Source organism: Xenopus tropicalis, chromosome 3, assembly GCF_000004195.4.
Source record: "Xenopus tropicalis strain Nigerian chromosome 3, UCB_Xtro_10.0, whole genome shotgun sequence".
Classification (NCBI taxonomy): Eukaryota; Metazoa; Chordata; class Amphibia; order Anura; family Pipidae; genus Xenopus; species Xenopus tropicalis.
In genome coordinates, this window is record NC_030679.2 from 132,951,260 (window position 1) to 132,976,824 (window position 25,565).

The 25,565-nt window shown below is 42.4% G+C and overlaps 2 protein-coding genes across 3 annotated transcripts in view; both read right to left on the reverse strand.

Annotated features, from left to right (window-relative positions):
• rasal3 (RAS protein activator like 3) overlaps nt 1–17,843 on the reverse strand; it is a 31,558-nt gene extending 13,715 nt beyond the window's left edge. The window contains exons 1-8 of the mRNA XM_002935409.4: nt 17,205–17,843; nt 11,822–11,931; nt 10,179–10,257; nt 7,781–7,848; nt 5,761–5,834; nt 2,563–2,683; nt 1,449–1,547; nt 370–894 (exon numbers count right to left, since the gene is read on the reverse strand). Of these exons, the coding sequence (XP_002935455.2) occupies nt 370–894; nt 1,449–1,547; nt 2,563–2,683; nt 5,761–5,834; nt 7,781–7,848; nt 10,179–10,257; nt 11,822–11,931; nt 17,205–17,523 (1,395 nt within the window). The 5' untranslated portion in view covers nt 17,524–17,843. The remainder of the gene's footprint in view (nt 1–369; nt 895–1,448; nt 1,548–2,562; nt 2,684–5,760; nt 5,835–7,780; nt 7,849–10,178; nt 10,258–11,821; nt 11,932–17,204) is intronic.
• A 75-nt stretch (nt 17,844–17,918) lies between these two features.
• pglyrp2 (peptidoglycan recognition protein 2) lies at nt 17,919–22,303 on the reverse strand. 2 transcript variants are annotated; one of them, XM_012953712.2, is made up of 6 exons: nt 22,195–22,303; nt 21,959–22,035; nt 20,770–21,687; nt 19,699–19,909; nt 18,715–19,009; nt 17,919–18,120 (listed from the first exon to the last, which is right to left on the reverse strand). In XM_012953712.2, the coding sequence occupies exons 2-6, from the start codon at nt 22,017–22,019 to the stop codon at nt 18,112–18,114; spliced, it is 1,494 nt and encodes a 497-aa protein (XP_012809166.1). In that variant the 5' UTR covers nt 22,020–22,035; nt 22,195–22,303; the 3' UTR covers nt 17,919–18,111. The 2 variants fall into 2 exon arrangements, with proteins under 2 accessions (XP_012809166.1, NP_001106487.2); NM_001113016.2 differs by lacking the exon at nt 22,195–22,303 and having other exon boundaries at nt 18,112–18,120; nt 21,959–22,019.
• Nucleotides 22,304–25,565: the final 3,262 nt, after the last annotated feature.

Consider the following 25,565-nt stretch of genomic DNA (forward strand, 5'->3'; position numbering starts at 1 on the left):
GTAAAAACCTTAAAGCCTTGAAAATAGGGTTTGTTATTGTCTGGGCAATTGCCTGAGGCCACCCCCATTCGCCGCCCGCCCACCTCGACCGACAACCCCCCCCCACGTGTGCGTGCATGTGCCCCACTTAACTCATACAGAGCAGTGGGGAGAGGATGCACTAAAGTTTCTGAATGTCCAGTCCCCATTGTTCTATATGCAAGCAAAATTCCAGTGCGGCTGGGCGGCATGCTGCCCTTAAATTTATGCTGTTCTAGGCCTGGGCCATTGTGGCCTCACCCCAAATCTGGGCCTGGGCACGATTTATGGCTCCTTAGTTCCATTAAGAAAATCCATTAGCAAAAAATAAATTTCTTTGTCACATCTTACCTTGGCCTTTCCAGTGCTCTGTAGGACATAGACCAGTGACCTTCCCAGTTCCTCTTTCTCTCGGGCACTCAGAATCGGTTCCATTGCCCTGCTCAGCTCCATATATCTCCAAGTGAGGTACTCTGCAAACTCTTTGTACTGCATCACTGGAAGGACAGAAAGTTTTCTGTATCGGCCCCGTACTCTTAATGCCATCTCTCCACCAAGAGGCACCCACTTCTCTGCACCATCTTTCATCCCTTCCAAAGCTAAAGTAACTGTCCCAACACCAGTGGTCTCTTTCCCCTCCTGAAGCAAGTGTAGCGCCATGTGTCCCTGGACAGAAGATAGGTCTCGCAGATTAAAGCTTTCTCCCCAGAAGACCACCCCAGCTTCCGGGGCCTTGCTTGAAGTCCTCCCATACAAGCAACCATCCAACTGGACCTCACAGAAATAGCAAGAACGAGATCCAGGTCCTGAAACTGGGAGTCCCTTGGCTTCATGAATCCACAAGCTGAGGGAGGACTCCTGACGTTCAAAATTATCCTGAAAAATGACAGAGGATTAGATCAAAACAGTTTTATCAACTTCTTGATTTTTTACTTATTCATGGATTACATTTGGTAATGTAGCCAACCCATGAGCTATAAATATTAATATCAATCAACAGAGTCTGCATTTTATTACTAGATTAATTCGAATGGGAATAATATTATACAGATTGGATACTTCTCCATGCAGAGTGTGTTTTCTATTCTGTAGTGTGTTGAGGGGGTGGAACTTCCCTATGCTGCACTGTCTATGAGCTTTAACCAATAGGAGGAGGCTCCTGCCACTCAGTGTGTGCAGCAGGGGATGTCCCACCCACAAATACTACACAACAGAAATGTGATGCCTGCTTCCCCCATAGCTGTATATTAAGGAGGGGATTCTTGATATTCTTTTTCTCAAATAGGAAATTAAATCAATCGCTCACAGGGGCTAAATTAAATAGGATGAATCTTGCTTTTCATGTATAAATACATTTTCATTTTTAGCAGGCTGGTTTACTCTGGATGAAAACGGTATTTCTAAGCGACACCATTGAGTGTCAGACACACCTTGTCCGGCTGAACGATTCTTCGCAGATTTTCAATCCATCGATCTCGTTCCTGAAGGGAGGAGCATGCAAAGCAACGGCTGCTTTCTGCAGTAATTATCTGGGGGATGAAATGGCAGGTTAGAAACAAGCAGGAAGCACTGGGGTGCTGGTTATTAGGTGCAAGTGTAATGGGTTGCAGTCTCTTATATTACTTTAAGCTTTTATTAAAGAATTAGTCACTCAGCTTGAAGCTTGAAGCTTAAGGGCAGTGATGCAACTAGGGTTGCCACCTTTCTTTCATGTAATACAGGCCTTCGGTTTGGGGGCGGGCCTTGATATTATTTGGGGGTGGGAAAATGGGCAGACCAGGAGGGAAAAGTTTGAATTTGTAAATGGGTGGGAAAATAGCCAGGGCAGGATTATAAAGGCTAATCAATGTGGAGAAGGTGAGGTAAGGGGGGGATTTATAGGGTATTACAAATTTACCAGCAAGTACATTGACGGTAAATTTGTAATACCAGTGCTGGCCCTAGCTGGTGATTTAACAGCTAGAATGGTTAAAAGCCAGCCAGGTGGCAACTTTAGATACAACCCCCTGCAGGAACACTGGAATGACTGCCATATTTAGGGTTGCAGTAGCTCCAGGGTGCCCCAGCATCAATAGGCGCACTTGCACACAATTCAGCAGAAGAGACAGAACATTACCTAATTAGTAATCTAATGCTACAACTGGTACCCTGCCATTAATAAAAACAATATTACAGGGACAATTTGATGCAAAAGTGGGTTGTTAAACATCTAACTGAGCTTTACTACACCTTTACTGTTGTGCGAGCAGTAAGGCTACCCCTATGGGGAGAAGGTTACTTCATGGGGATAAAGTTACATCATGGAGAGAAGGTTACCTTATGGGGAGAAGGTTACCTCATGGAGGGAAGGTTACCTTATGAGGAGAAGATTAGCTCATGGAAAAAAGGTTACCTTATGGGGAGCAGGTTAACTCTTGGAAAGAAGGTTACCTTATGGGGAGAAGATTAACTTAAGGGGAGAAGATTAACTTATGGGGAGAAGGTTACCTTATGGGAAGAAGATTAACTTACGGGGAGAAGGTCAACTTATGGGGAGAAGGTTACCTCAAAGCAATATCTCTCGCCCAGGATACTGCTGTGCAGCGCTTTGATTGTCACATCCTTTTCATTAACAAGATCAAGAATTTCCACACCACCCAGTGACTCCCGGGATCCATGAAGGCTCCTGTGTGCGTGACAGAACAGAGTTCTACCGTAAATAAAATGGAATGATCAAAATAATGAGAGATCCAAATATATATAGGAACCTATTATAAACTCTCTGGATGGGATTTTCAAACCTGCCTGCCCAGATAGTGATTGGACAGACCCTCTACCCATACACTGGGCAATAAGCTGCTCACTTGGTCTGGAGGCAGCATCTTTTATCAGCCGTGTATGGCCAGCTCTAGCTAGTAGTCGAAGAAGACACTGCAGAGTGGGGACTATAACTCTCCCCAGCACACCCTGGCCCTTCCACTCATATTTCACCTGGTGCTCAGTATTTGGTAAGGGATCGGCTCCCTCTAAAGTAACTCCAAATTGAAAAAATACTGGTACAACAGGGCTGTCTCAGCAGGATAAACCTGCATGTTTATTTAGTGCAAACCATGCAGGTTAATCCTGCCAAAACAGCCCTGTTGTGCCAGTATTTTTGCAATTTGGATCTACAGATGTTGTGGTCGTGTCAAAAAAAGTCACACACGTCAAAAAAGTCGCATATCGTAAATTTTTCAGGAGTTTTGCTGATTTTTTGGCAAAGCAAAATGGGACGGATTTGCTCATCACTAAATGTAAACTGTGCCCAATAGAATGCTGGAAATTCTACTAAAATTAGAAGCCTCCCATGAAAGCTCAATTATGTTTATTTTGGTGTTAAAGGAAACCTATACCCCCGAACAATCTAGGCCTTTATGGTGAAGACACACAGAGCTACTAGTAGCAGCTACTTGTCATGGCTACTAAAACAGACAATGCTGATTATTTACTGATAACTGTCATAACTGTCTATGTGTGTTTTAGCAGAGGCAGTTCTCAGTATTGTCTATGGCAGGGGATTTTTGGGCATTTAGTAGCCTTGAAAAAGTAGCTGCTACTAGTAACTCCGTGTGTCTTAACCCTTATGAAATATATATCCCATACAACAGCTCACATGTAAAACCCTGCTTCATCTAAGGAAACCATTTTTAGAAAAAAGTTCCATATGGTAATCCTAATATAAAACTGCCATTTTAAGTACTAAGGGCCGCCTCCTGGGATCATACGATTCATGGTGCACAGAAACATACCAAGGGCACACATACATGTTAGGTTGCATTAGCCAAACAATGGTCAGAGTTCTGCCTTTTACTGATATATATATATATATATTTGGCAATATTCTCTAATAGATCACTTAATATGATATGAACTGTTAGTTATGTGTTCATTATAAAACCACTCTCACCATTGTTTACCTGTTTACTCTCACCATTGTTTACCTTGGTTACTATATAACCATAAGATCTAATGACTCCTGTGAGATGGCTGCCCATGCCATTAGGTACCCACTGGTGTCAGTTAGCCAAAGGCATTAGGGCTGATTTGATGCCATACTGAACCAGTTCAGTAGAACTTGAAGAAGACTAACCTATACCTGTTCTGATTTGTTGTAAAGGGTTTCTACTTTGGCTTAACGACCAGTGGGTTATGCTTTGGTTTTCTCTAGACAAAGGGGCTGATTTACTAACCCACGAATCCGACCCGAATTGGAAAAGTTCCGACTTGAAAACGAACATTTTGCGACTTTTTCGTATGTTTTGCAATTTTTTCGGATTCTGTACGAATTTTTCGTTACCAATACGATTTTTGCGTAAAAACGCGAGTTTTTCGTATCCATTATTAAAGTTGCGTAAAAAGTTGCGCATTTTGCGTAGCGTTAAAACTTACGCGAAAAATGCGCAACTTTTCGCGTAAGTTTTAACGCTACGCAAAATGCGCAACTTTTTACGCAACTTTCGTAATGGATAGGAAAACTCGCGTTTTTACGCAAAAATCGTATTGGATCCGAAAAATTCGTAAAGAATCCGAAAAAATCGCAAAACATACGAAAAAATCGCAAAGTACCGATCATTACGAAAAAAACGCAATCGGACTCCATTCGACCCGTTCGTGGGTAAGTAAATCAGCCCCAAAGACTAATGTAGGTGTAGGCATAAGGAGACATGCAGTACAGTTTACATAGATCTGAATGGGAGGTGGGGAGAGGTGATCTAGGGATTTTTGGCTGCTGCTGTTTTCCACCTAAACACAGCACTGTCCAGAATTCCCCATACGCTATTGGTCTAAAAATTCACACACCAACCCATATTGTGAAAAACATTTCTACTGGAGACCAAAGTAATATGACTCGGCAGTGTAACTGCCTTTTCAGTTGTGGTTCAACTACTATTTTGTGCCTAACGAAGAACATATCATCCTGAGCAACTTCTCAGTGTACATTCATTACACATATTCTGTGGTTTTAAAGTTATGTGACAGTGTCATTGCTATTGAAAGCAGCATTTGTTTATCCCTTTCTGTTCTCTGGTTTTAACTTTTAAAACAAGATGTAGCAGAAGTCAGTTCACCTCCAAGTTTCAGGAGTCAGAACCACAGGTACATTGAATATAAACAGCCAGACAGATACTGGTTTCAGTAGAAGTGTTGAAGTGAGAATACCAGGCCAACAGGCACTTGCACCCTTGGCAAGGACCCCCGTCCAAACCTTTTCATTGCCATCGCCCAGCCTGCACCTGATTCCCCCTCATACACTTTATTCACAAGACCCCCCTCATTCCTTCTCCGTAACTGCCTAGAACCTTGGACGGTCAAATACTACTACAATACAAAAAGATATCAGAACTAGGGAACTGTGTGTAAAGGTCTAGGCTGCAGTTCTACTCTATTCTACTCTTTTACAGCACTTAATTCCAGGCCTGGATTTGGGCAGGCCACAAAGGCCCGGGCCTCGGGTCGCAGAAATCTGTGGGTAGAAAGCTGCTTACTGGCTGCAGCTGCACTGAAAGAAAGGTTTCTGATAGACATTTAAGTCTCCCACCCAGTCCCAAGTGAAAAAGATCACATAGGAGTGGGTGGCGCCAGCAGTGCCAGGGGACGGGTGAGGTGCTGCAGTGGTTGGAGGGTGGTGCGAGCAGCCGGGTACGTGTGGGCTGCGGACAGGTGGGGGTGTGAGCTGCCAGGGGGGCCTAGGGGCACACAGTTTTAAAATCCAGCCCTGCTTACCTCTCCTCCTGCTGCAGCGATGATGCACTGCCCTTCTTTCTAGTCTTCTTTTTTTTCCTCTTCTGGATTAGTCCCTAACAATATAAAATACACATGAGTATTCACTGGGATACAGAACGAGTGCTGCCCTGGCATAGCCTGTGGGTGAATACGGGGATAGAAACAGTGGCAGTGGGTGCTGCTGTGATGGAGCTGTTACAGGCCCAGACTGGCAATCTGTTGATTCTGGCAAATGCCATAGGGGCTGCTGTAAGATGCCATAGACAGCCACTATTTATTGGGCTGGTGGGGGGCTTTTTAGGCCTCTGTGTACTTAAGATGCCAGGGCCTATTTTGGATCTTAGTCCAGATCTGGCTGTGGATGTGCCTCGGTGAAATAAACAGAGAGAGGATATAGAAATAGAAGGTACAAGGAGATCTGAGAGCAGTAAATGGCCAGAAGTGAAACACACATATAGAGGTTTCAGAGTAAGTGCTGACTATGAATGAATAAAGCAATAGAAGATGTAAAAATTGGTTTAGCAAATGTGTGTGGACAGGAATAATTATATTAGTGCAACGTTGACTCTCATGTCTCTGTGCCTGAATGAGAGTGAATACCATAACAGTAAGTATGGGAAGAAGAGTAGAAGTGTGTGGCACCATTAATAGCTGTGTGTAAGGGATAGAATGTGCAAGACAAAAGAGGAGCAAGAGACAGGACGTGTAAGAGACAGAAGGTGTAAGAGACAGAAGGTGTAAGATACAGAATGTGTAAGAGACAGGAGGTGTAAGATACAGAAGGTGTAAGAGACAGAAGGTGTAAGATACAGAAGGTGTAAGAGACAGGAGGTGTAAGAGACAGGAGGTGTAAGAGACAGAAGGTGTAAGAGACAGGAGGTGTAAGATACAGAAGGTGTAAGAGACAGAAGGTGTAAGATACAGAAGGTGTAAGAGACAGAAGGTGTAAGATACAGAAGGTGTAAGAGACAGGAGGTGTAAGAGACAGAAGGTGTAAGATACAGAATGTGTAAGAGACAGGAGGTGTAAGATACAGAAGGTGTAAGAGACAGGAGGTGTAAGAGACAGAAGATGTAAGAGACAGGAGGTGTAAGAGACAGAAGGTGTAAGATACAGAAGGTGTAAGAGACAGGAGGTGTAAGAGACAGAAGGTGTAAGATACAGAAGGTGTAAGAGACAGGAGGTGTAAGAGACAGAAGGTGTAAGATACAGAAGGTGTAAGAGACAGGAGGTGTAAGATACAGAAGGTGTAAGAGACAGGAGGTGTAAGAGACAGAAGGTGCAAGAGACAGGAGGTGTAAGATACAGAAGGTGTAAGAGACAGGAGGTGTAAGAGACAGAAGGTGTAAGAGACAGGAGGTGTAAGATACAGAAGGTGTAAGAGACAGGAGGTGTAAGAGACAGAAGGTGCAAGAGACAGGAGGTGTAAGAGACAAAAGGTGTAAGATACAGAAGGTGTAAGAGACAGGAGGTGTAAAAGACAGAAGGTGTAAGAGACAAAAGGTGTAAGAGACAGAAGGTGTAAGAGACAGGAGGTGTAAAAGACAGAAGGTGTAAGAGACAAAAGGTGTAAGATACAGAAGGTGTAAGAGACAGGAGGTGTAAAAGACAGAAGGTGTAAGAGACAAAAGGTGTAAGAGACAGAAGGTGTAAGAGACAGAAGGTGTAAGAGACAGAAGGTGTAAGAGACAGAAGGTGTAAGAGACAGAAGGTGTAAGAGACAGAAGGTGTAAGAGACAGGAGGTGTAAGATACAGAAGGTGTAAGAGACAGGAGGTGTAAGAGACAGAAGGTGTAAGAGACAGAAGGTGTAAGAGACAGAAGGTGTAAGAGACAGGAGGTGTAAGATACAGAAGGTGTAAGAGACAGAAGGTGTAAGAGACAGAAGGTGTAAGAGACAGGAGGTGTAAGAGACAGAAGGTGTAAGAGACAGGAGGTGTAAGAGACAGAAGGTGTAAGAGACAGGAGGTGTAATAGAGCAGGTGCAGGTGTTAGCGCTGCAGACAAGAAAGCAATGTTACCTTAACATTATTAAATTGGTTCTTGGTATCAGGATCCACGTTTCCTTCAGGGACAGGGGGATCTACAACTGGACAGAGCAGGAGGTTGAGTGTGGAAATGCAACAGGCACAATATAATAGAACGGGTGAGTAGGGCAGGTAGGGAGTGGGTGCTCATAACTGCCCCTAGGGACAAAGGAACTTGGCTCAATTAAAATGGTTTTGGGGGAGATGATTCACTAAAGCAAATATATAACTCTGTTGATGAATGTACAATGAGGATCTGGTGTCTCCTCAATAAAATTTGACAGCAGGGCAAACACCATCTGCTGACTGCAATACAACTCCCAGAATCCCCTTATGGGCTGTTGGCTTAAGCAGTAGTCAGAGATGTCTTTAGTAATTAAGGGCTAGGGCATAGGATTTTGTGGGACCCTGTTTGTATTGACAGTCTATGATCCTATAGCTTTTGTAGCGGTAATCAGTGTGTTTTGTTATGCACCCCAGTGATTGTACTTTCTGATTTTACTCTACTGCACAAGAGCAACGAAAGAAGATGCTCACTAGGGTAGCACCCTGGCACCATGGATTCTTCATCTAAAATGAGCACTGGCCCAGGTTTTTAAAGTAATAAAATAGTAATCAATGGGAGATGCCTGACACCCTTTCCTTGTCCTTTAGCTTATGGAGTCCTCCTGTTACACATTCATGATATTAGCACTGAATAACTGCTGATATCATGACAATACAAAGAAAAACACATTTAGCATAAACTGCAAAAGTGCTCAGAAGGGCAATCTGAGCAGTTTTACATTATGTAGGTTAGGGGATGGGTATATGTCCCCATTAAACACAAACTGAGTTTAGCAACCTGAAGAATAACAACCAAGAAGAAAAACAGGGGCCTCAAGTCACTAAGAATATGTGCACTCTTTTAGTGAAGCAAAAAGGCACCCAGAGGCTACTTCCTCTCTACTTACACCGGTGCCTAGGTGCCAGGGTGCCAGGGTGACAGCAGCTGACAAGATAATAAACTACAGATAATTAGTTTTAAAATCAGCCATTTCTGGCAGGAAGGATGTGGTTAGCCCACACGGCCTTATTCTATTAACTCCAAGCCCGACAGATCCCCCACATAGTGACAAGCACACATGCACAGCAACACGTAAAGGGAAACTAAACCCAAAAACAGCTCATCAACCAACAAAATCTGCGGTGTCAGTAATCGCGTTCTTTTCCTTACTAAATAGCAAAAATGAGGTTTAACGGCAAATCTCTTGGTGCTTTAAAAATTCTGATTTGTTATGATGTTACTGTAGCCAAAATCAGTGAGGATCAAGGGGATTTACTAGGGTTGCCACCGGGCCTATATTTCACTGGCCTAGCTGGTAAAATAACAGCCAGGGCCTGGGCAAAATTACAAATTAACTGAAAAAAACAACTAATTTACATACAAAATTTACCTCCGCACCCCGTGCCCAACTCTGATCTGCCAGTGGTCCACCTCTGATCAGCCCCCTTTCCTAGCTCCCTTACTAGCCACCATCAAACTATTTCCCCTTGAATGTCGCCCACTGAATTTATGCCCCACCTGCATTGACATCATTGCCCCGCCCCTGATTTCAAGGACCCGCCTCCCACTGACCTGCCCCATGCCCTTGCCAGTAAGAAGAAGCCCGAAAGGTGGCAACCTTATATATACTAAATAACTAGTGGAATAGTAAGAGTAACAGATTAAAGGGTATGTTTACAGTAACATTAACTATTAGTCTGTAATATATGGGTCCATTATAAGCAGCTTTTCAGTTCATTTATTTGGTAAATTATTAGCCTACCTATTCTGCCTGCTTCCAGCCTGCAACGAAAAATGTTACCTGGTTGTTGGGGGTCTCTGACCCTAGCAGCAAAACTACAGAATGCCTGTGAAGGTGTCATATTTATATTTAATTGCTTATTTTTCATTTCAGGCCCACTTTTGTATTGTTCTCCCATACTGCTGGTTGGTAGGGTAATTAAGCATACTAAAAGCTCATTATAAGATGAGCAACCCCTTTAAGCCTTTGTGCTGGTTTTGCCCCAGTTTGAGTTTAATTTTCAAAGGGGTGATATAAATGTGTATTCAATAAATAAATAAAGTATAAGCCATATAAAAGAGCATATGTACATCCTGTATAAGATGTAAACTGCTTCTATGGGGGCTGTGTAATAAAAGACACTAAACTTGCTCTGGAGCAGTAACCCATAACAACCAATCAACAGGTAGCATTTACTGGTTACCTGTTTAAAAGCAAACATTTTATTGGTAGCTATGGGTTACTGCTTCTGGGCAAACTTAGTGCCTTTTATTACATAACCCCAATAGTATTATATTTTACCCCATTCTGTGCAGACTTTGTTGACAGTGCATCTGCCCACTGACCTCCATCTGTTTGGTCTGTTTGCTCCGTTAGGGATTTGGATACACAGCTTCCTGTACGGCTTCGGATGTGGCATGCTCCCTAAGTATAAAAAGACATAGAACAGAGACAATTTACACTAATTAGCCACAGCACCATATCCAAGCTTGGCTGCCATTAGATACCCTCTTGGCTATTGTGCACTTAAGACAGATCTAAGAATTGTTTTTTTTTTTCTTTTTGGAATTGCATGGGATCAAGGGGAATATCTTTCAGGTTGTGTTTAAATGCTTGTCAGATGTTTGTTACTAGGCTGTCAGGATCTGTTCTGATTTGAACCCTGGCCAGCATGTTGAACTAGTGTTCCTCTGGACTGGAGACTTTTCAACTATGCTGTTGTGAGCAGCTGTGATAAGTTTCTCTATAATGACTTTCTTGTCTTCACTTGCCCATTTATACTGGCTGCCAGTAGTGGCCTGATTAAGTAACTTGCAACTTCTAATTGTTTGATCATTAAAGCTCCCCATCTTATTATTCAACTTAATAACGCCTGCAACCTACCCTACTTGGTTCCCACCTTGTTCCAGAGTCTCTGACTGGTTCCTTGCCTTTTCCAGAGTCCCTGCCTGGTTCCTTCCTTCTCCTAAGTCTCTGCCTGGTTCCTTCCTTGTCCTGAGTCTCTGCCTGGTTCCTTCCTTGTCCTGTGTCGCTGCCTGGTTCCTTGCCTTATCATGAGTCTCTGCCTGGTTCCGTGCCTTGTCCTGAGTCACTGCCTGGTTCCTTGCCTTGTTCTGAGTCTCTGCCTGGTTCCTTGCATTGTCCTGAGTCTCTGACTGGTTCCTTGCCTTGTCCTGAGTCGCTGCCTGGTTCCTTGCCTTGTCCTGAGTCCCTGCTTGTTTCCTTGACTTGTCCTGAGTCCCTATTTGTTTCCTTGCCTTGTCCTGAGTCCCTGATTGGTTCCTTGCTTTGTCCTGAGTCCCTGCTTGGTTCCTTGCCTTGTCCTGAGTCTCTTCCTGGTTCCTTGCCTTGTCCTAAATCCCTACCTGGTTCCTTGCCTTGTTCTTGTGATCCAGTCTCTGCTCTTTGCTTGATTCCTGTGGATCTGTTTTGACGTCCAACCTGTTTCATGAACTCCCCTTGCCTACTGCCTGTCCAGACTTCTGCCTGTCTTTTGGATTATGCCTGTGTTCTGCCAGTCCTGACCCCCAGCATGTTACTAGACTCTGCCTCAGCCTGCCGCTAGCCTCAACCACTGAGCGGTGTTTGGACCCATTTCTCAGTTTTCACCTCCATGCTGTTTCTGTTATTTTCCTTCTCGTTCTTCTAATCTTAATCTAGACATTTATGGGTGAACACCGGATTAACCTGCACATAGGTTTCTACCTGCCAGTCACACATCTTTGGATAAGCCTGACATAGGTAGATTTTTGCCGAGTTGTGGAGTTGTAATAACTCCATAGATTACCCCGTTATTGTATTTTCTTTGCTGAATGATTATATACCATTGGGGTTTCTTTGATCCCATGCCCAATGGGCAGTTGCAACTATACCAAGTGACCTCTATAGATTAAACTGCTTGTCATGTTTTGGCCCAGAATTTCTCCCCTCACTTTCAGTTTAATAAGTGTGAATATAGCATGTGGGGTAATCCCCTGACATAAAGCACCTGTTCATCTCCTTTGGTGAGTAGAAGGCACCCATCTATGAGAGAAAAGTTTGATATATCCCACACAGGAATTTCAGGTGCTGAGACAGGAACCGGCAGTGGTACAGGCCCTAAAACGATTGGATACAGAGTGTTAATTTGGAATACAGGATAGGTATCCAACATCAAACAACAGATCAATAAATCTTGTACATTATTGTGGTTTCAAGTGTTGTGTGTTTCTGAAAAGCAACTTTAGATCAGTAGCTGGAAACTGCCAAGACAGCACTACTGATGTTACAGGACAGGATGATTGGTCTCTTGATTGCCCTCCTACTCTCTGATACCTACAGGCCATATAAAGTAGCTGCCAAATGCTAAATATATCTAAAATATCTTTCTTTGGATTCCACGGAAGGCAAAAACTCATCTAAATGTCCATTTAATGTGTCTTGGAACCAAAATCTTCCATATAAGGCAGGCCCAAAGGCAGATAATTTGGGAATTTTGACCATAATAGGGCAGACATACAGTATATTACCCCAATGAAGCAAATGTTGATATTTAATACCAGACCCTTTAGTGCTCGGGCTCTGTAGCCATAAATTCACTGGTTTTCTTGTGTGTTGCCACTGTGACTATTGGGTTGCATGGAAAAGGGTGGGCTATAAGGAACATCCTGAGAAAGTACATCCCTTATTTTTTTCATTGTGAGTGCCCAAATGCTTACTTATTGGTCACAGGTGCCCAACATTATAGGATCATGGACCTCTATTCTCTTGTATGGTATATGACAGACATGGCTTCCATACAAAAGAGCTTATACATTAAGCTTCTAGAAAGTGACCAGGAATATCCTAGGATGGGAGGGTTCTTTCACTGTAGCCAGTAGAACATTATATAAGGATATAATATATATATATATATTTTTTTCTTTTTGTTGCCTCACAGTCCATATGCATAGGTGCAACCTACATTTTATATATCATTTTTATTTAAATAACACTTAGCAGCCAGCCACACTTAGGCACACCCCATGATATTAACACCCTCACACCCACAATAATATCTCTCTCCTACCCACATCCACCTTACACATTTGCTCTTACAGACACCACAATTTAGTGAAAATTCTGCGTGACCAATGACTGCATTCTCATGTTCAAGATATGTTCCCTTATGAGTGTTGTTGTCATTGTCTAGATGCTTGGATAATAGGTTATAATAGGTCATATCCTAAAGAAACATTATCCTTTTTACCTAATTGATTTATTTCTTCTCCAAGAGGGTTAGAAATAAACATTGCCTGATTTTGCCCTAAATTTTTAACCAGGGAGAATTTTTTTTTTGCTTTCAATACTCATAGAGCATATTAGTCTGTGTTTGTGTGTAACCCTCATAGCCTCTGATGGCATTTGTGTCTCATTGACTCTAAAGTCAGCTGTTTACTAGTTTACTGATGGAACCACCCCATGTTGGTTCCATATAGATTTTACATGGTGCAGTTGCAGTTTCTGTTTTGATTAATCCATCTGCTGCCGATCCCAGAACTTTGTCCTTACATCTCAAGAAGACCAAAAGGGACATTTTCTATGACCCCCAGATGCAAGTGCAAGGGCTCTAGGGGGCACAAAGCAAAGACCCGTGGATTATAAGAGAGTGGCAGGTGCCTGGATTTTCAAAACCAGCCAAGTAACATTTAGGCCAGATATCAGTTGAGTAGGTACATGCATGGATCGATAACCTGCAAACTCCTTTTGGAGACGCTGAGTCTACTACTTGGCCAGTTTATGTCCAGCTTTAGTGTCATCCCTTATTTTAATAAGATGAAGAACACTTTCTTTTAGAAGGAAGTGCTCACTTAAATCTCCCAGCATGGGTAATTATATTTGGAACGTGCCCCAGTTTTTATAGTGGTGTTGGGTGTGTGGATGTGGGACTAAAACACTCAAAATCACCCCCATTCATTTTCAATTCCCTGAAAGCTCTGATCACTTCTTCACAGGTAATTATCACCTGGATACATTTACTGGTGCCCTTTTGAGTGACAGGTGCTTGTCTTGAAAGTAATCCTTAAACTATCTGCCTTTCCATTTTGCTGGTAATCGCGCATGGGCATCACGTGGCCAAGTTTTTAAGACTTACATGTACACACTGTCTACTTTGTGAGAAGATGCAAGGACTAATGGAACCTCATTTGCTTTGACTCCAGCCCCAAGGGGTCTGCTATTGTACCCCTTATTGCGCTTGCATTTAAAAACCTGGGGTCTGCTTGTGCTCTGTAGATAGCACCGGATTAGAAACCCAACACTATGTGCAAGGAACAGCACTGAGAGCCTTGTCCTTACTGCTCCCCACCCACCCACCCCTCATAAATACAGGGCTGACACATGCACCATAGGGCTTTCAACTTCTTTTTGGGGCACATAGACTTTTTGGCTTTTCTACGTGCAGAAAAGGGTGCCAAGTTAAAAAAAACTTAGTGTACTGTACCTAGGGTCGGACTGGGGGGTGAAGGGCCCACTGGGGCTTCCGCCCCAGGGGCCCTGCAGGTGCCCCTGCCGGCCACGTCCCCTAACCCCCCTTGCAGGGCCCCCCACCCGACGTCCTCCACCGAGCGCAATTCAACGCATCAGGGGAGGAGCGGTCAGGCAGGGGGTGCGCCGCCAAGGGTCGGGTCTGGGCCGCCGGGGCCCACTAGAGCTGGGGCCCACCGGGATTTCGCCCAGTCCCACCCTGACTGTACCAGTATTTTGCACTTGCACCTTGCCCTGCATGTAGTAAATGACCCCCAACATTTGCTACAAGTCTCGTCTTGTGCTATAGCCACAGATTTAGGTGCAAAAAGACTAATAATAAGCACTATTCAGTATGGCACAGATCTTTTCTGAATTGTGTTTCAATGAATGCAAAATGTTTGGGCCATACAGCAGGTTAATAAATGAGGCCCGCAAAACTATTGTGACAGTGTGTATTTTTTTCTATTGTCCATTTCTTCAGAAAGATCAAGCTTTATCCACTCACTATTAGAATGTTCCATCTGCTATAAGTAAATAATAGAAGGCAAAACCCATGGATACAAGTAACTCTTCCCTAGGCTCTTCTGTTTTGAATTGAAATGAATAAATGATATATATTTTTAATGTTTTTCGCTACTATTGTGTCATTTGGGTGGAGGGTCTGTCTTACCTTTATCGCTGTTAATACCCCCTGGTATAAATGATTTGCTGCATTTGGATATTCCATGTATGTGACAAATGACAATTAGTATGTGCCAAGCCCTGAAACCTTGCAACAGGAACTGCTTAAACTTCCTTTTACTCAAACCACAGCAATAGCGTGACGCTGTGACAAAGACAGAAGGCTGCAGTGTCTGGGTAGCATAGTGATACCTAGCCTGATGAGGGATGCTGGGATGTTGAGTTCTGGAAGGGTCCAGGCCTCTAAAATATACAGTTGTGAAGTCTGAAGTGCCCCCATTTTAAATCACATACTTGAGAGGATTTAAACCCCTTCCGCCATCTCCAGCATTATGATTCGGAGACTGAACTCCTTTAATAACTGTAAATTAGGGGTAGGGAGGGCCACCAGTGGAAAAAGGATCATCCTTTTGAGTTATTTACCTCTGAAATGTGAAACCTAAAAAGGATATTAGATCAAGCCAAGGATTATTTTTTTAGCATTTGTAAAGAACTCTTTTTGCTGTGATGCAGCCCCCACTGAATGCTTGTGCACTGACCATTGCCCCACCAAATACAGGTATGGGACCCATTATCCAGAATGCTCGGGACCTGGGGTTTTCCGGAAAAGGGATCTTTCCATAATTCGGATCTACGACCTTAAGTCTGCTAATAAACTTATTTAAACATGAAATAAACCCATTAGGATTGTTTTGGCTCCAATAAGGATTAATTATATCTTAGTTGGGATCAAGTACAGGTACTGTTTTATTATTACAGAGAAAAGGGAATCATTTAACCATTAAATAAACCCAATAGGGCTGTTCTGCCCCCAATAAGGGGTAATTATATCTTAGTTGGGATCAAGTACAGGTACTGTTTTATTATTACAGAGAAAAGGGAATCATTTAACCATTAAATAAACCCAATAGGGCTGTTCTGCCCCCAATAAGGGGTAATTATATCTTAGTTGGGATCAAGTACAGGTACTGTTTTATTATTACAGAGAAAAGGGAATCATTTAACCATTAAATAAACCCAATAGGACTGTTCTGCCCCCAATAAGGGGTAATTATATCTTAGTTGGGATCAAGTACAGGTACTGTTTTATTATTACAGAGAAAGTGGAAACCATTTTTAAAAATGTGAATTATTTGATTAAAATGGAGTCTATGGGAGATGGCCCTTCCGTAATTCTGAACTTTTTTGGATAATGGGTTTCCGGATAAGGGGTCCAATACCTGTAGTTCATTTCAATTTTGCCTTACACCAGTGGGGGCAGTCTGCACCCCAGAGATCTGCTCCCTTAGGCTGTACCCTTAATCTTGCCTAACTCTAAACCCTTCCTAACCTAAGGCACACAATCCTATATCATTATGATCATATAATGATTTCTAAGGGAAAGGCCATCTTTGTATTCATTTTTAGTAGGTTATAGATCGCCCTATTCCACATTTGAACATTTAAAGGTGAACTCTTTCTTTAAATGCTGATCTTACGGTCAATCCTTTTTGCAAGTAGTGGTTTTCAGACCTCTTTAAGCCTTTGCTGAGGTCCAGCATTTTTTTAGGGTTCCATTCAGATGATAACAAGGTCACAAAAGAGCTGCATAAAAAAACCATTATGATTTAAAAAATATCTAGCAAAGGAAATGATGGTTAGCACCAAATCTCCTCCAATCACTGATCCCAAACCATTTGCCTTTTATCATGACAAGTCATACTTAGCAACATGGCAAGTTACTTGAAAAAGGGTTTTCTTAGGGCAAAATGCATAAAAAAGGCACAGAGTCCCATGATTTTTCCCTGACAATGCCGCACACCTCGTCCTTTTGTTCTGGAATCATGTTCTGCTGAGATGCACCAAGTGCCACAAGGGCATAGATCATGGTTTCCCTGCGCCAGAGTGCCCTGATGGGTGCAATTTTGTGCCCATGAACGTATATAGAGCTAAATTATTTTTTATTCAGCTCGGCAGAAGTCTTGGCTGCTGATGCAGAATGACTTCAGTTAATGTGTATGAGGTAACTGAGAGGAATGCCATACAAACTTTAGATAGGAATAGGTGGCAGTGCCAGAAGCATTATTACATGACTACATCCCATGATGGGGCACCAGTAACAGGGTATATACCCTACAGTCCTTCTTTGCCCCTTCTTGCTGATACAGTCTGTTACCTTGTAACTTTTGCATCGACAACCTACCCTAGTGCCACCCGTTACTTACCCTCTATCCCATCCAGTGATGGCCTGATGTCTTTTTTTCTTCCCAGACGCTGGGACACAGAGTGCAGGTATTTTGTCAATCCCCTGGATGGTGGCTCACTGGGAGACTTCTTCCTGAACAAAGACCGGTGTTTCTTTTTCGACCCCTGAGTTTCCTTGGCCTGTAGCATCAAAGTGTGCCTCCATCCCTGGAGTCGCCCCCACACACCTCCCTTTTGCCCATGGGCTGTATTCCATTGGTAAGAGCCCAGGTCAGAAGTCTCAGGAAGGTTGGAATCTTGGACTACACTGTCCCCAGCATCCTCGCATGGCTCCACCATACTGTGACAGAGTTATCTCTGATCTACACTCTCTCTGATCTACAATCTCTGTAGGGTTGTTCTCACAGAATGCTGTCTGTCCCCTTGGCCTTTATCCTTTGCCTATCCACCAGCCTGCCTCCTCTATGGGTTCTCTCTTTCTCTCACAACCTCTGTCTTCTGCACACTCCCTCTCTCTTCTTTCTTCTCTCGTTTCCTCTGACTTTTGCAGTCTATCTGTCTCTTTGTCTTCCTGCCAGTCTGCAGCAGTCTTCTTCTACTATTCGTCTGCCACTGCACTTTACTGTTTTTTCTAAACTTTTCTCTTTCCCCTCAGCCTCTCACACTCGATAGCTATCTTACAACAGGAAATGTGAGGTTTACTCAGAAAAAAAAGTATATCAACCGTTAACCTCTGGTTACAGAGAATGACAATTTTAATACGTGGCTCTCGGCAAACATTAGATTAATGAAAAGAGGCATGCAAATTTGCGGTAGGCCATCTGAAGCGACATGAAACAACTGAGCTTTATTTGAACAGCAGGAATAGTGCTTAGGGTCCTAGCGGCTGCAGAGGAGGTGACAATGCCTTTACTCCTTGTGCTCCTCTTAGGATTCCTGGAACAAAAGTAGGACATGGGTTTAAGACTCTTTATTAAAGGAGAAGTGAGGTCTGAAGGAAGACGGAGAGAAACTGATCCATTGTCAACTGCAGCTCTGTACAGCATCAGCCTGAGTGCAGCTACATGGAACGGAGATCAGGCCAAAAAAAACATGAAAGCATAGATTTTTGGCCAATTTTGTGGATTATAGCAGATCAGCTTCTCTTTGCCTGCCTACAAAACACAGGCAGAGAGAAGCAGATGGCAGGCCACATATGACTGTGGCCTATAAGTTCTCATAAGCCATGACTGTTTAGCAGAGCTTATTAACATGGACAATGCAAGGTTTGACAAAGTTCTAGTCATCTATAGAAGACAAATCATTGGTAGCCTCCACTGGTCACCTGTGTGATAGCAAACACCTGATTGGTTCCTAAGGACTACTAGATATATGGGAACCATGTATTATATTATATTGCTTAGATTCTGCAAGACAATTGTGTTCTGAAGGCAGTTTTTCAATATATATAATTTAGCCAATAAGCCAAAGCAGTTTTTATACATGTAGTTTAGAGTGACCTTACATTTACACAGAGTTAGGAGAAGTTACCTTGAAATGGTCCCAACTCTGGATCTCTTTGTACAAAGCATCTCCTGGACAGCTGGTGCTAACGACTTGTCTGTGTCCCTGTATGATGTAATTAGGAGTAATGTACCCCAACCTGACTGCACAGCGTAGAAACCGATCCTTCACCAAAGCCAGAATGGAATCCTTGGGGACTATAGAGGTATAATCACCAATGAAGCTGACTCCATATCCCACTGAGTTGTAGCCCCTGGTATGGGCACCTGCCCTGTTCCAACCACGTCCCTCATACAGATATCCATTAGATCCTACCACAAAGCTATAGGAAAGTGGAGAAGAACGATTACAAGTTCTAGGTGGAATGTGAAACATCTAAGACACATATCAGATGCTTGAAAAAAATGCTCATCTTCACATATGCATAATTGGCATTATATTATTGACAAAAGTAGGAACACCTTAAACCATTTTTTCATGTCCAATGAGTTAGTGCGCTGGGAACTGACCAGGGACTCACAAGGTATGAATATATATAGCACTGGTATATTTATTGGGCACAATCAAACAAACAAATATAAAACCATTAAATACCACCAGACAGAGAACCCCCCTGCTGATGTGAGGCTGCCTTCCCTTACGGGGCCTAAAATGTTGGGTGATATTTGAGGAGAATGCTTATTTGCTCTCTTAGATAGTGCTGGGCTTAAGGTCAGATAGATTGAGATGTGTGGTGGACACTTATTTGCTGTTCTAGAGGTCTTCCATTTATGATGGACTATACCCTTGAGGAAAAAGCTTACCCAATGACATGAAGCATGGAAGTGGTTCCACAGCTGTAGTAATAATAATAATAATAATAATATTATAGTATCATATCAGAAATTTATATAAAATATGATTGCCCATCACTAGCTAGCTTAAAGTTGTCAGAGGGTGCTGGGAGTTGTACCTTAGTAACAAATAAATGAGCCTGACAACAATCTGTAACTCTTCTGTCACATTTTATACCTGTATCCAATATCATCCCAGCCACGGTCCTGTTGGTGGAATCTCTGCATGCTCCTCATGTTTGCGGCACACTGACTGAAGGACGTACAAGGCTGAGATGGTTCATAGGTGTGATGAATGAAGACACGAGAGAGTGGGAGACCCAGGAAGATGGGTTTGCCTTTGTATCGCTTGGCTCCCCACATACAGCGAGGGATGACTGCAGGACAATCTGTAAAACAAACAAAAAGCTCTACATGTTATTCTTTGGGAACTAATTTTGTAACCTATCCTCTCCCACTATTCTGACACCTTTTGTGGCAGAATAGTGAGAGGTATTGCAGTTGATTCCTTGTACTTATTGCTATTGTTTCCCTCCTTTGTTTTATTAATTCATCAAAAATAACAATATTGTTTCACAATACCAAATGTGGGCACCATACAGTTTGGGTAAACCAAATAGATCCTTTTTTTTTAATTTTAAAATGTGCCCTTCAATAGAAAATATTAATAATATGGGATGCATAACTGGCTAAATCAATTTTGTGGGTCACAACCCTATTTCCATGAATTAATAGAGACAAAAGTTCTGGAATAGCTTGTATATAACTATATACTGTATATACAGGTATATATATATATATATATGTATGTATGTATGCATAACTTTATTTATAAAGCGCCACAAGGGTACGCTGCGCTGTACAATCTTACAATATACAAAATTATACACAGGGAGGACAAGTGTTATAATAAATTAATACAATAAATATATATAAATGCACAGGGAATAAGTGACATTTAGTATGAGACACAGTAGGAAGGAGGTCCCTGCCCCGTAGAGCTTACAATCTAAGTGCTTGGATAACATACAGGCACAAAATGGAAGATAAGAGTGCACCAGGTATGGGCATTTGCTTTTAAGTGCAGGACTGGGCAAAATAATGTTTTAGTTGTTTAGATGTATAATATAATATATATCTATATATATATAGAGAGAGAGAGAGAGAGAGAGAGAGAGAGAGAGGTTTCTTACTAGACTCTAATAAAACAATACAAAAACAAAGCATTAGGAAATTTAGAATTTTTTACCAAGAAAATATTGCTCAAACTCTCTGGCTGCAGCACCGGCGGCAATCTTTATTTGCTCTTCAGTGATATTGCGTAGGCTACGTCCCGCTTCCATATTTCTGTAGCAATAAATAGCTTTCTGTATAAGCCTCTCCAAACTGTGCCCAGCTAATATTGCCTGGAAGTCTTGCCTCCTGTAAAGACTTCTGCTTGTGTTCCCCCAGTAATATCCTTGAAGAAGAGAACTTAGATTCCCTCCCTTGGGAACTTGTCTAATCATCTCCCCAAGAAGTGTTCCGTCGAGGGCTCCGTTGAGAAAAGCCAATGTCAAACCAGGATGGCAAGGGGCATTTTGTAATTGGAAGGTTCTTGGGTCAGAGACAGAGTCCCAGCATCCATCAACGGCTGCTAGATGTTTATGAAGGGCCACATCAGGATCCAGAAAAGCCAAGCCCAATGAAATAGTAAGGGAGCTGGAATGAATTGAATCTTTCTTATCATTAGAATGTAACCACTGAGCACATGAATTATTTGTTTTTTTTGCCTCAGACATATACCCGGAAACCTCAGAATCTGCACGCTTGTTGTTAGAAGAAGGACTTTTATCATTAGACTCCACCTGCTCACAGTCTGTTCCTGCTTTCCATCCCCAGGCGAAGGCTTCTAGGAGAGGTCTTAGTGCCACCGTGCTACCATCTGGGGCCAACACAACCCCCTGTTCATAGAATTTGCTGAAATTTTCTTCCAGCTCTACAACCTTGTATGTTAGCAGTGAGCGAGTAATGTTGGTTTTATCCTCAGAAAGGGACGTGCAGTGGACTGGAGCAGTTCCTGCCAAAAGCATGAGCTTGGAAAGGCTCAGAGCTGAGGATTCTGGGAAGCTGGACTCCAGGTCCTTCACAAGGCTAAGAAATGTGTCCATCTCCATCCTGACTGGAGCTGGGAAAAATGTAAGAAAGATTATAAATGAAAGTTATTGCTCTTTAACCCTACAACATCCTACTAAAAGCCATATGCTGGAGGGTCACAGGTTATCTAATAAAATGTTATGGTCTTTTCTACTTACCATAATTGGTTACTGTGTTACAAAGTCTATGTGTTATCATTCAAACCTAAGAACATGTAACAGTTATTATAGGGTTATTATATTGTCCTGGGGGTGTAAGGGGCTTCCATGCCTTGTACCAGTCTCTCTCTCTTTACTACTTACATTTATGAGCAACTGCCATGGCACAAAGGGTGCAGAGCAATATGAGAAGCACTTTAGCCATTTCCTGGTTGGTTACCCTGCAACAAAAGAAACACTGCAAATAAAAAATAAATATTAATTGTACTATGTTTTATAAAAGTTCCCAGACTGTCTAGACCCCTAGGGCCTTCTTTCATTTTCATTATATCAGCCTCTGCCAGGGGAGACCCACTTCACGAAACATCTGATCAACGTACCTGTCCGTCTTCCCTTCCTGGTTCCACGGAGCCTGCTACTGGTTTAACTTGCTGGTCTCTGAGTTACATCATGGACATCGTTCTTACTATTTGCTTTGTCTCAACTTGTTCAGCATTTTGGGACTGAACCAACACAAACACGAACAAAAAAACACGAGCCAATCCAAACAGAACTGGAGAGAAAGGCAATGTTTTCAAAGTCCAAAGGACATTTTTGCTGAGAAAAGCTATTTTTATTCCTAAAAAAGGCAATTTACTCATTAGTGTCCAAATTAACAGAAATTATACTATTTGTAGAGCAAAGCATTCAAAAAATTCAAGAGTACTATATTATATTTATAAAAAATAAAAATTTTCAACTTTTATGTTTACGTGACCAAAAGTCAATTGATTGTAAGGATTTGGTTCAGCCAGGAGCGTGGATTTGGCCAAATCCGAATGCTGCTGAAAACGGCCTAATCTTGGCCAAATCCCGAACCAGATCCTGGATTCAGTGCATCCCTATTATTAATCATAAAGTACCTACTGATATGAAAAGTGGCCTTCAACTATGTTCCCAAACGGTCACATTAAAGTAGAAATGGTAGCTGTAGTTATGGATCTCAGCTCTTTATAAGGTACATTGAGTAGTATAGTTCTGCTATTGTAGCATGTTGGACAGTGAAACAAAATAAGGAACATTTTTGGGAAATTTAGTATGGATAGGAGCCAGGCATTTGCACTGAAATGTGCCAGGGCTGGTGCAGTTGGGGGTGAACGGGAAGTGCATGGATTGGGCGCGTCTCCTATGGCTTAAAGGTTAAGTAAACCTTTACAATCTTACAATATATACAATTACACACAGGGAGGACAAATGTCATAGTAAATAAAATAAATTAGTATAAATACAGAGAGATCAAGTGCCATGTGGTATTAGACACAGTAGGAAGGAGGTCCTGCCCTGCAGAGCTTATATTATTATTTATTATAATAAACAAGTTTTAGGGAGTCATGTAACAGAAATATCATCACTAAGCTCCGATTATAACTGATGACATCACTAAGAACTGTTTATAAGGATTTACAGTTTGTTCCCATAGGGAAATGACCAAACTGTATATATATATATACAGTATATGTATAATCTATGATATAATCGGACATATGCACATTGATAGTGTTGTGGATAAAATATATAGAATTGATAATTAATTCTGTTTTATAATACAGTGAAACCTCAATTGTACATCCCTGGATTTTAAGTTTTCAAGTTTTTTGCTTTAAGGTTATTGCTTTAGGCAGGGTCGGACTGGGGGGTGCCCCACCAGCCGTGTCCCCCACACCCCCTAACCCCCTGCAGGGGCCCCAGCGAACCTCCCTTACAGCCTGCAGGGGCCCCCGCTGAGCCTCCCTACACCCCCGCAGGGTCCCCCACTCAAAGTCCTCCCCTGAGCGCTCATAAGTTTAACATGTCAGGGGAGGAACTGTAGGCCGGGGGAGTGCACTAGGGCCATGCCCCCCCATGGTGTAACATTAATGCCCCCCATGGTGTAACATTAATGCCCCCCATGGTGTAACATTAATGCCCCCCATGATGTAACATTAATGGCCCCCATGGTGTAACATTAATGCCCCCCATGGTGTAACATTAATGCCCCCCATGGTGTAACATTAATGCCCCCCATGGTGTAACATTAATGCCCCCCATGATGTAACATTAATGGCCCCCATGGTGTAACATTAATGCCCCCCATGGTGTAACATTAATGCCCCCCATGGTGTAACATTAATGCCCCCCATGATGTAACATTAATGGCCCCCATGGTGTAACATTAATGCCCCCCATGGTGTAACATTAATGCCCCCCATAGTATAACATTAATGCCCCCCATGGTGTAACATTAATGCCCCCCATGGTGTAACATTAATGCCCCCCATAGTATAACATTAATGCCCCCTATGGTGTAACATTAATGCCCCCCATGGTGAAACATTAATGTCCCCCATAGTATAACATTAATGCCCCCCATGGTGTAACATTAATGCCCCCCATGGTGTAACATTAATGCCCCCCATAGTATAACATTAATGCCCCCTATGGTGTAACATTAATGCCCCCCATGGTGAAACATTAATGTCCCCCATAGTATAACATTAATGCCCCCCATGGTGTAACATTAATGCCCCCCATAGTATAACATTAATGCCCCCTATGGTGTAACATTAATGCCCCCCATGGTGTAACATTAATGCCCCCCATAGTATAACATTAATGCCCCCCATGGTGTAACATTAATGCCCCCCATGGTGTAACATTAATGCCCCCCATAGTATAACATTAATGCCCCCTATGGTGTAACATTAATGCCCCCCATGGTGAAACATTAATGTCCCCCATAGTATAACATTAATGCCCCCTATGGTGTAACATTAATGCCCCCCATGGTGAAACATTAATGTCCCCCGTGGTGTAACATTAATGCCCCCCATAGTATAACATTAATGCCCCCTATGGTGTAACATTAATGCTGCACTGCTTAACCCTGTCATTAACACGGTAAATATTGTATTTCAAAGTGAAATCAACTCCTTTGCTAATATGCATTGAGTACTTGAAGAATAACTTGCTTTAACACATTTCCCCGATTTTTCCCAGATTTCACAGCATTTTTTTTTCTGGTCCCGTGAAAAACATAATATTGGTTAGTGCAACTGCAAACGTGTAAATGTCAGCATTAGAGTGGCGCACTACTACCACTGTGTGGCCAGATTAGAAATAAAAGGCAAGGAATCCACTGTGGGAATAATAATCAATGGCAAGACTAATCCATGATATAACACTAATCAGATAAAAACATGGAGAGTTAGCGAAAGAGAAATAAATAAAGTTGTTTATAAATAAGAATAGATGGGTGCTTGGTTCCCAGATGGGGCTGAATAATGGAAGTGTTCTTTTATTTATCTTGCCATGTGTTCTTTGAGGTATTTATACATGGAGTTGGCACTGAGTTTGCTCTGCTGTGTGTGGTATTATACTGTACATACACATGGCAATGTATTTGTGCTACAGCATGTTCTCTGGTTATTATGGATGAAATTGGCACTACATTTATCCTGCCATTTGTTCCGGGGGCATTTCCAAAATAAAAATATGAGGAACAGTTAAAAGGTTTCTATGAATTGGCCATTCTATAACATATAATGTAAATGTGAACTACCCATTTGGAAAAGTGGACTGGGCACCTAGAAAAATAATGATAATTGCCCCTAGTGGCCAAATAATGTACAACAGGAAGTCAACATGGGGTCTGGGCTGTAAGCAGTAGGGTACAATAGCTATATAGTGATAGAGGGGTAGCCCTGTCACTTTGTGTTGGGCCAGTGACCTCCTG

Excerpts from the sequence above, each read along its gene's own strand:
- pglyrp2 (XM_012953712.2), bottom strand. The coding sequence starts at position 22,019 with ATGGCTAAAGTGCTTCTCATATTGCTCTGCACCCTTTGTGCCATGGCA. Across the intron at positions 21,688-21,958 it reads CATGGCAGTTGCTCATAAAT|CTCCAGTCAGGATGGAGATG; the intron begins GTAAGTAGTAAA and ends CATTTTTCCCAG. Across the intron at positions 19,910-20,769 it reads GTTTGAGCAATATTTTCTTG|ATTGTCCTGCAGTCATCCCT; the intron begins GTAAAAAATTCT and ends TTTGTTTTACAG.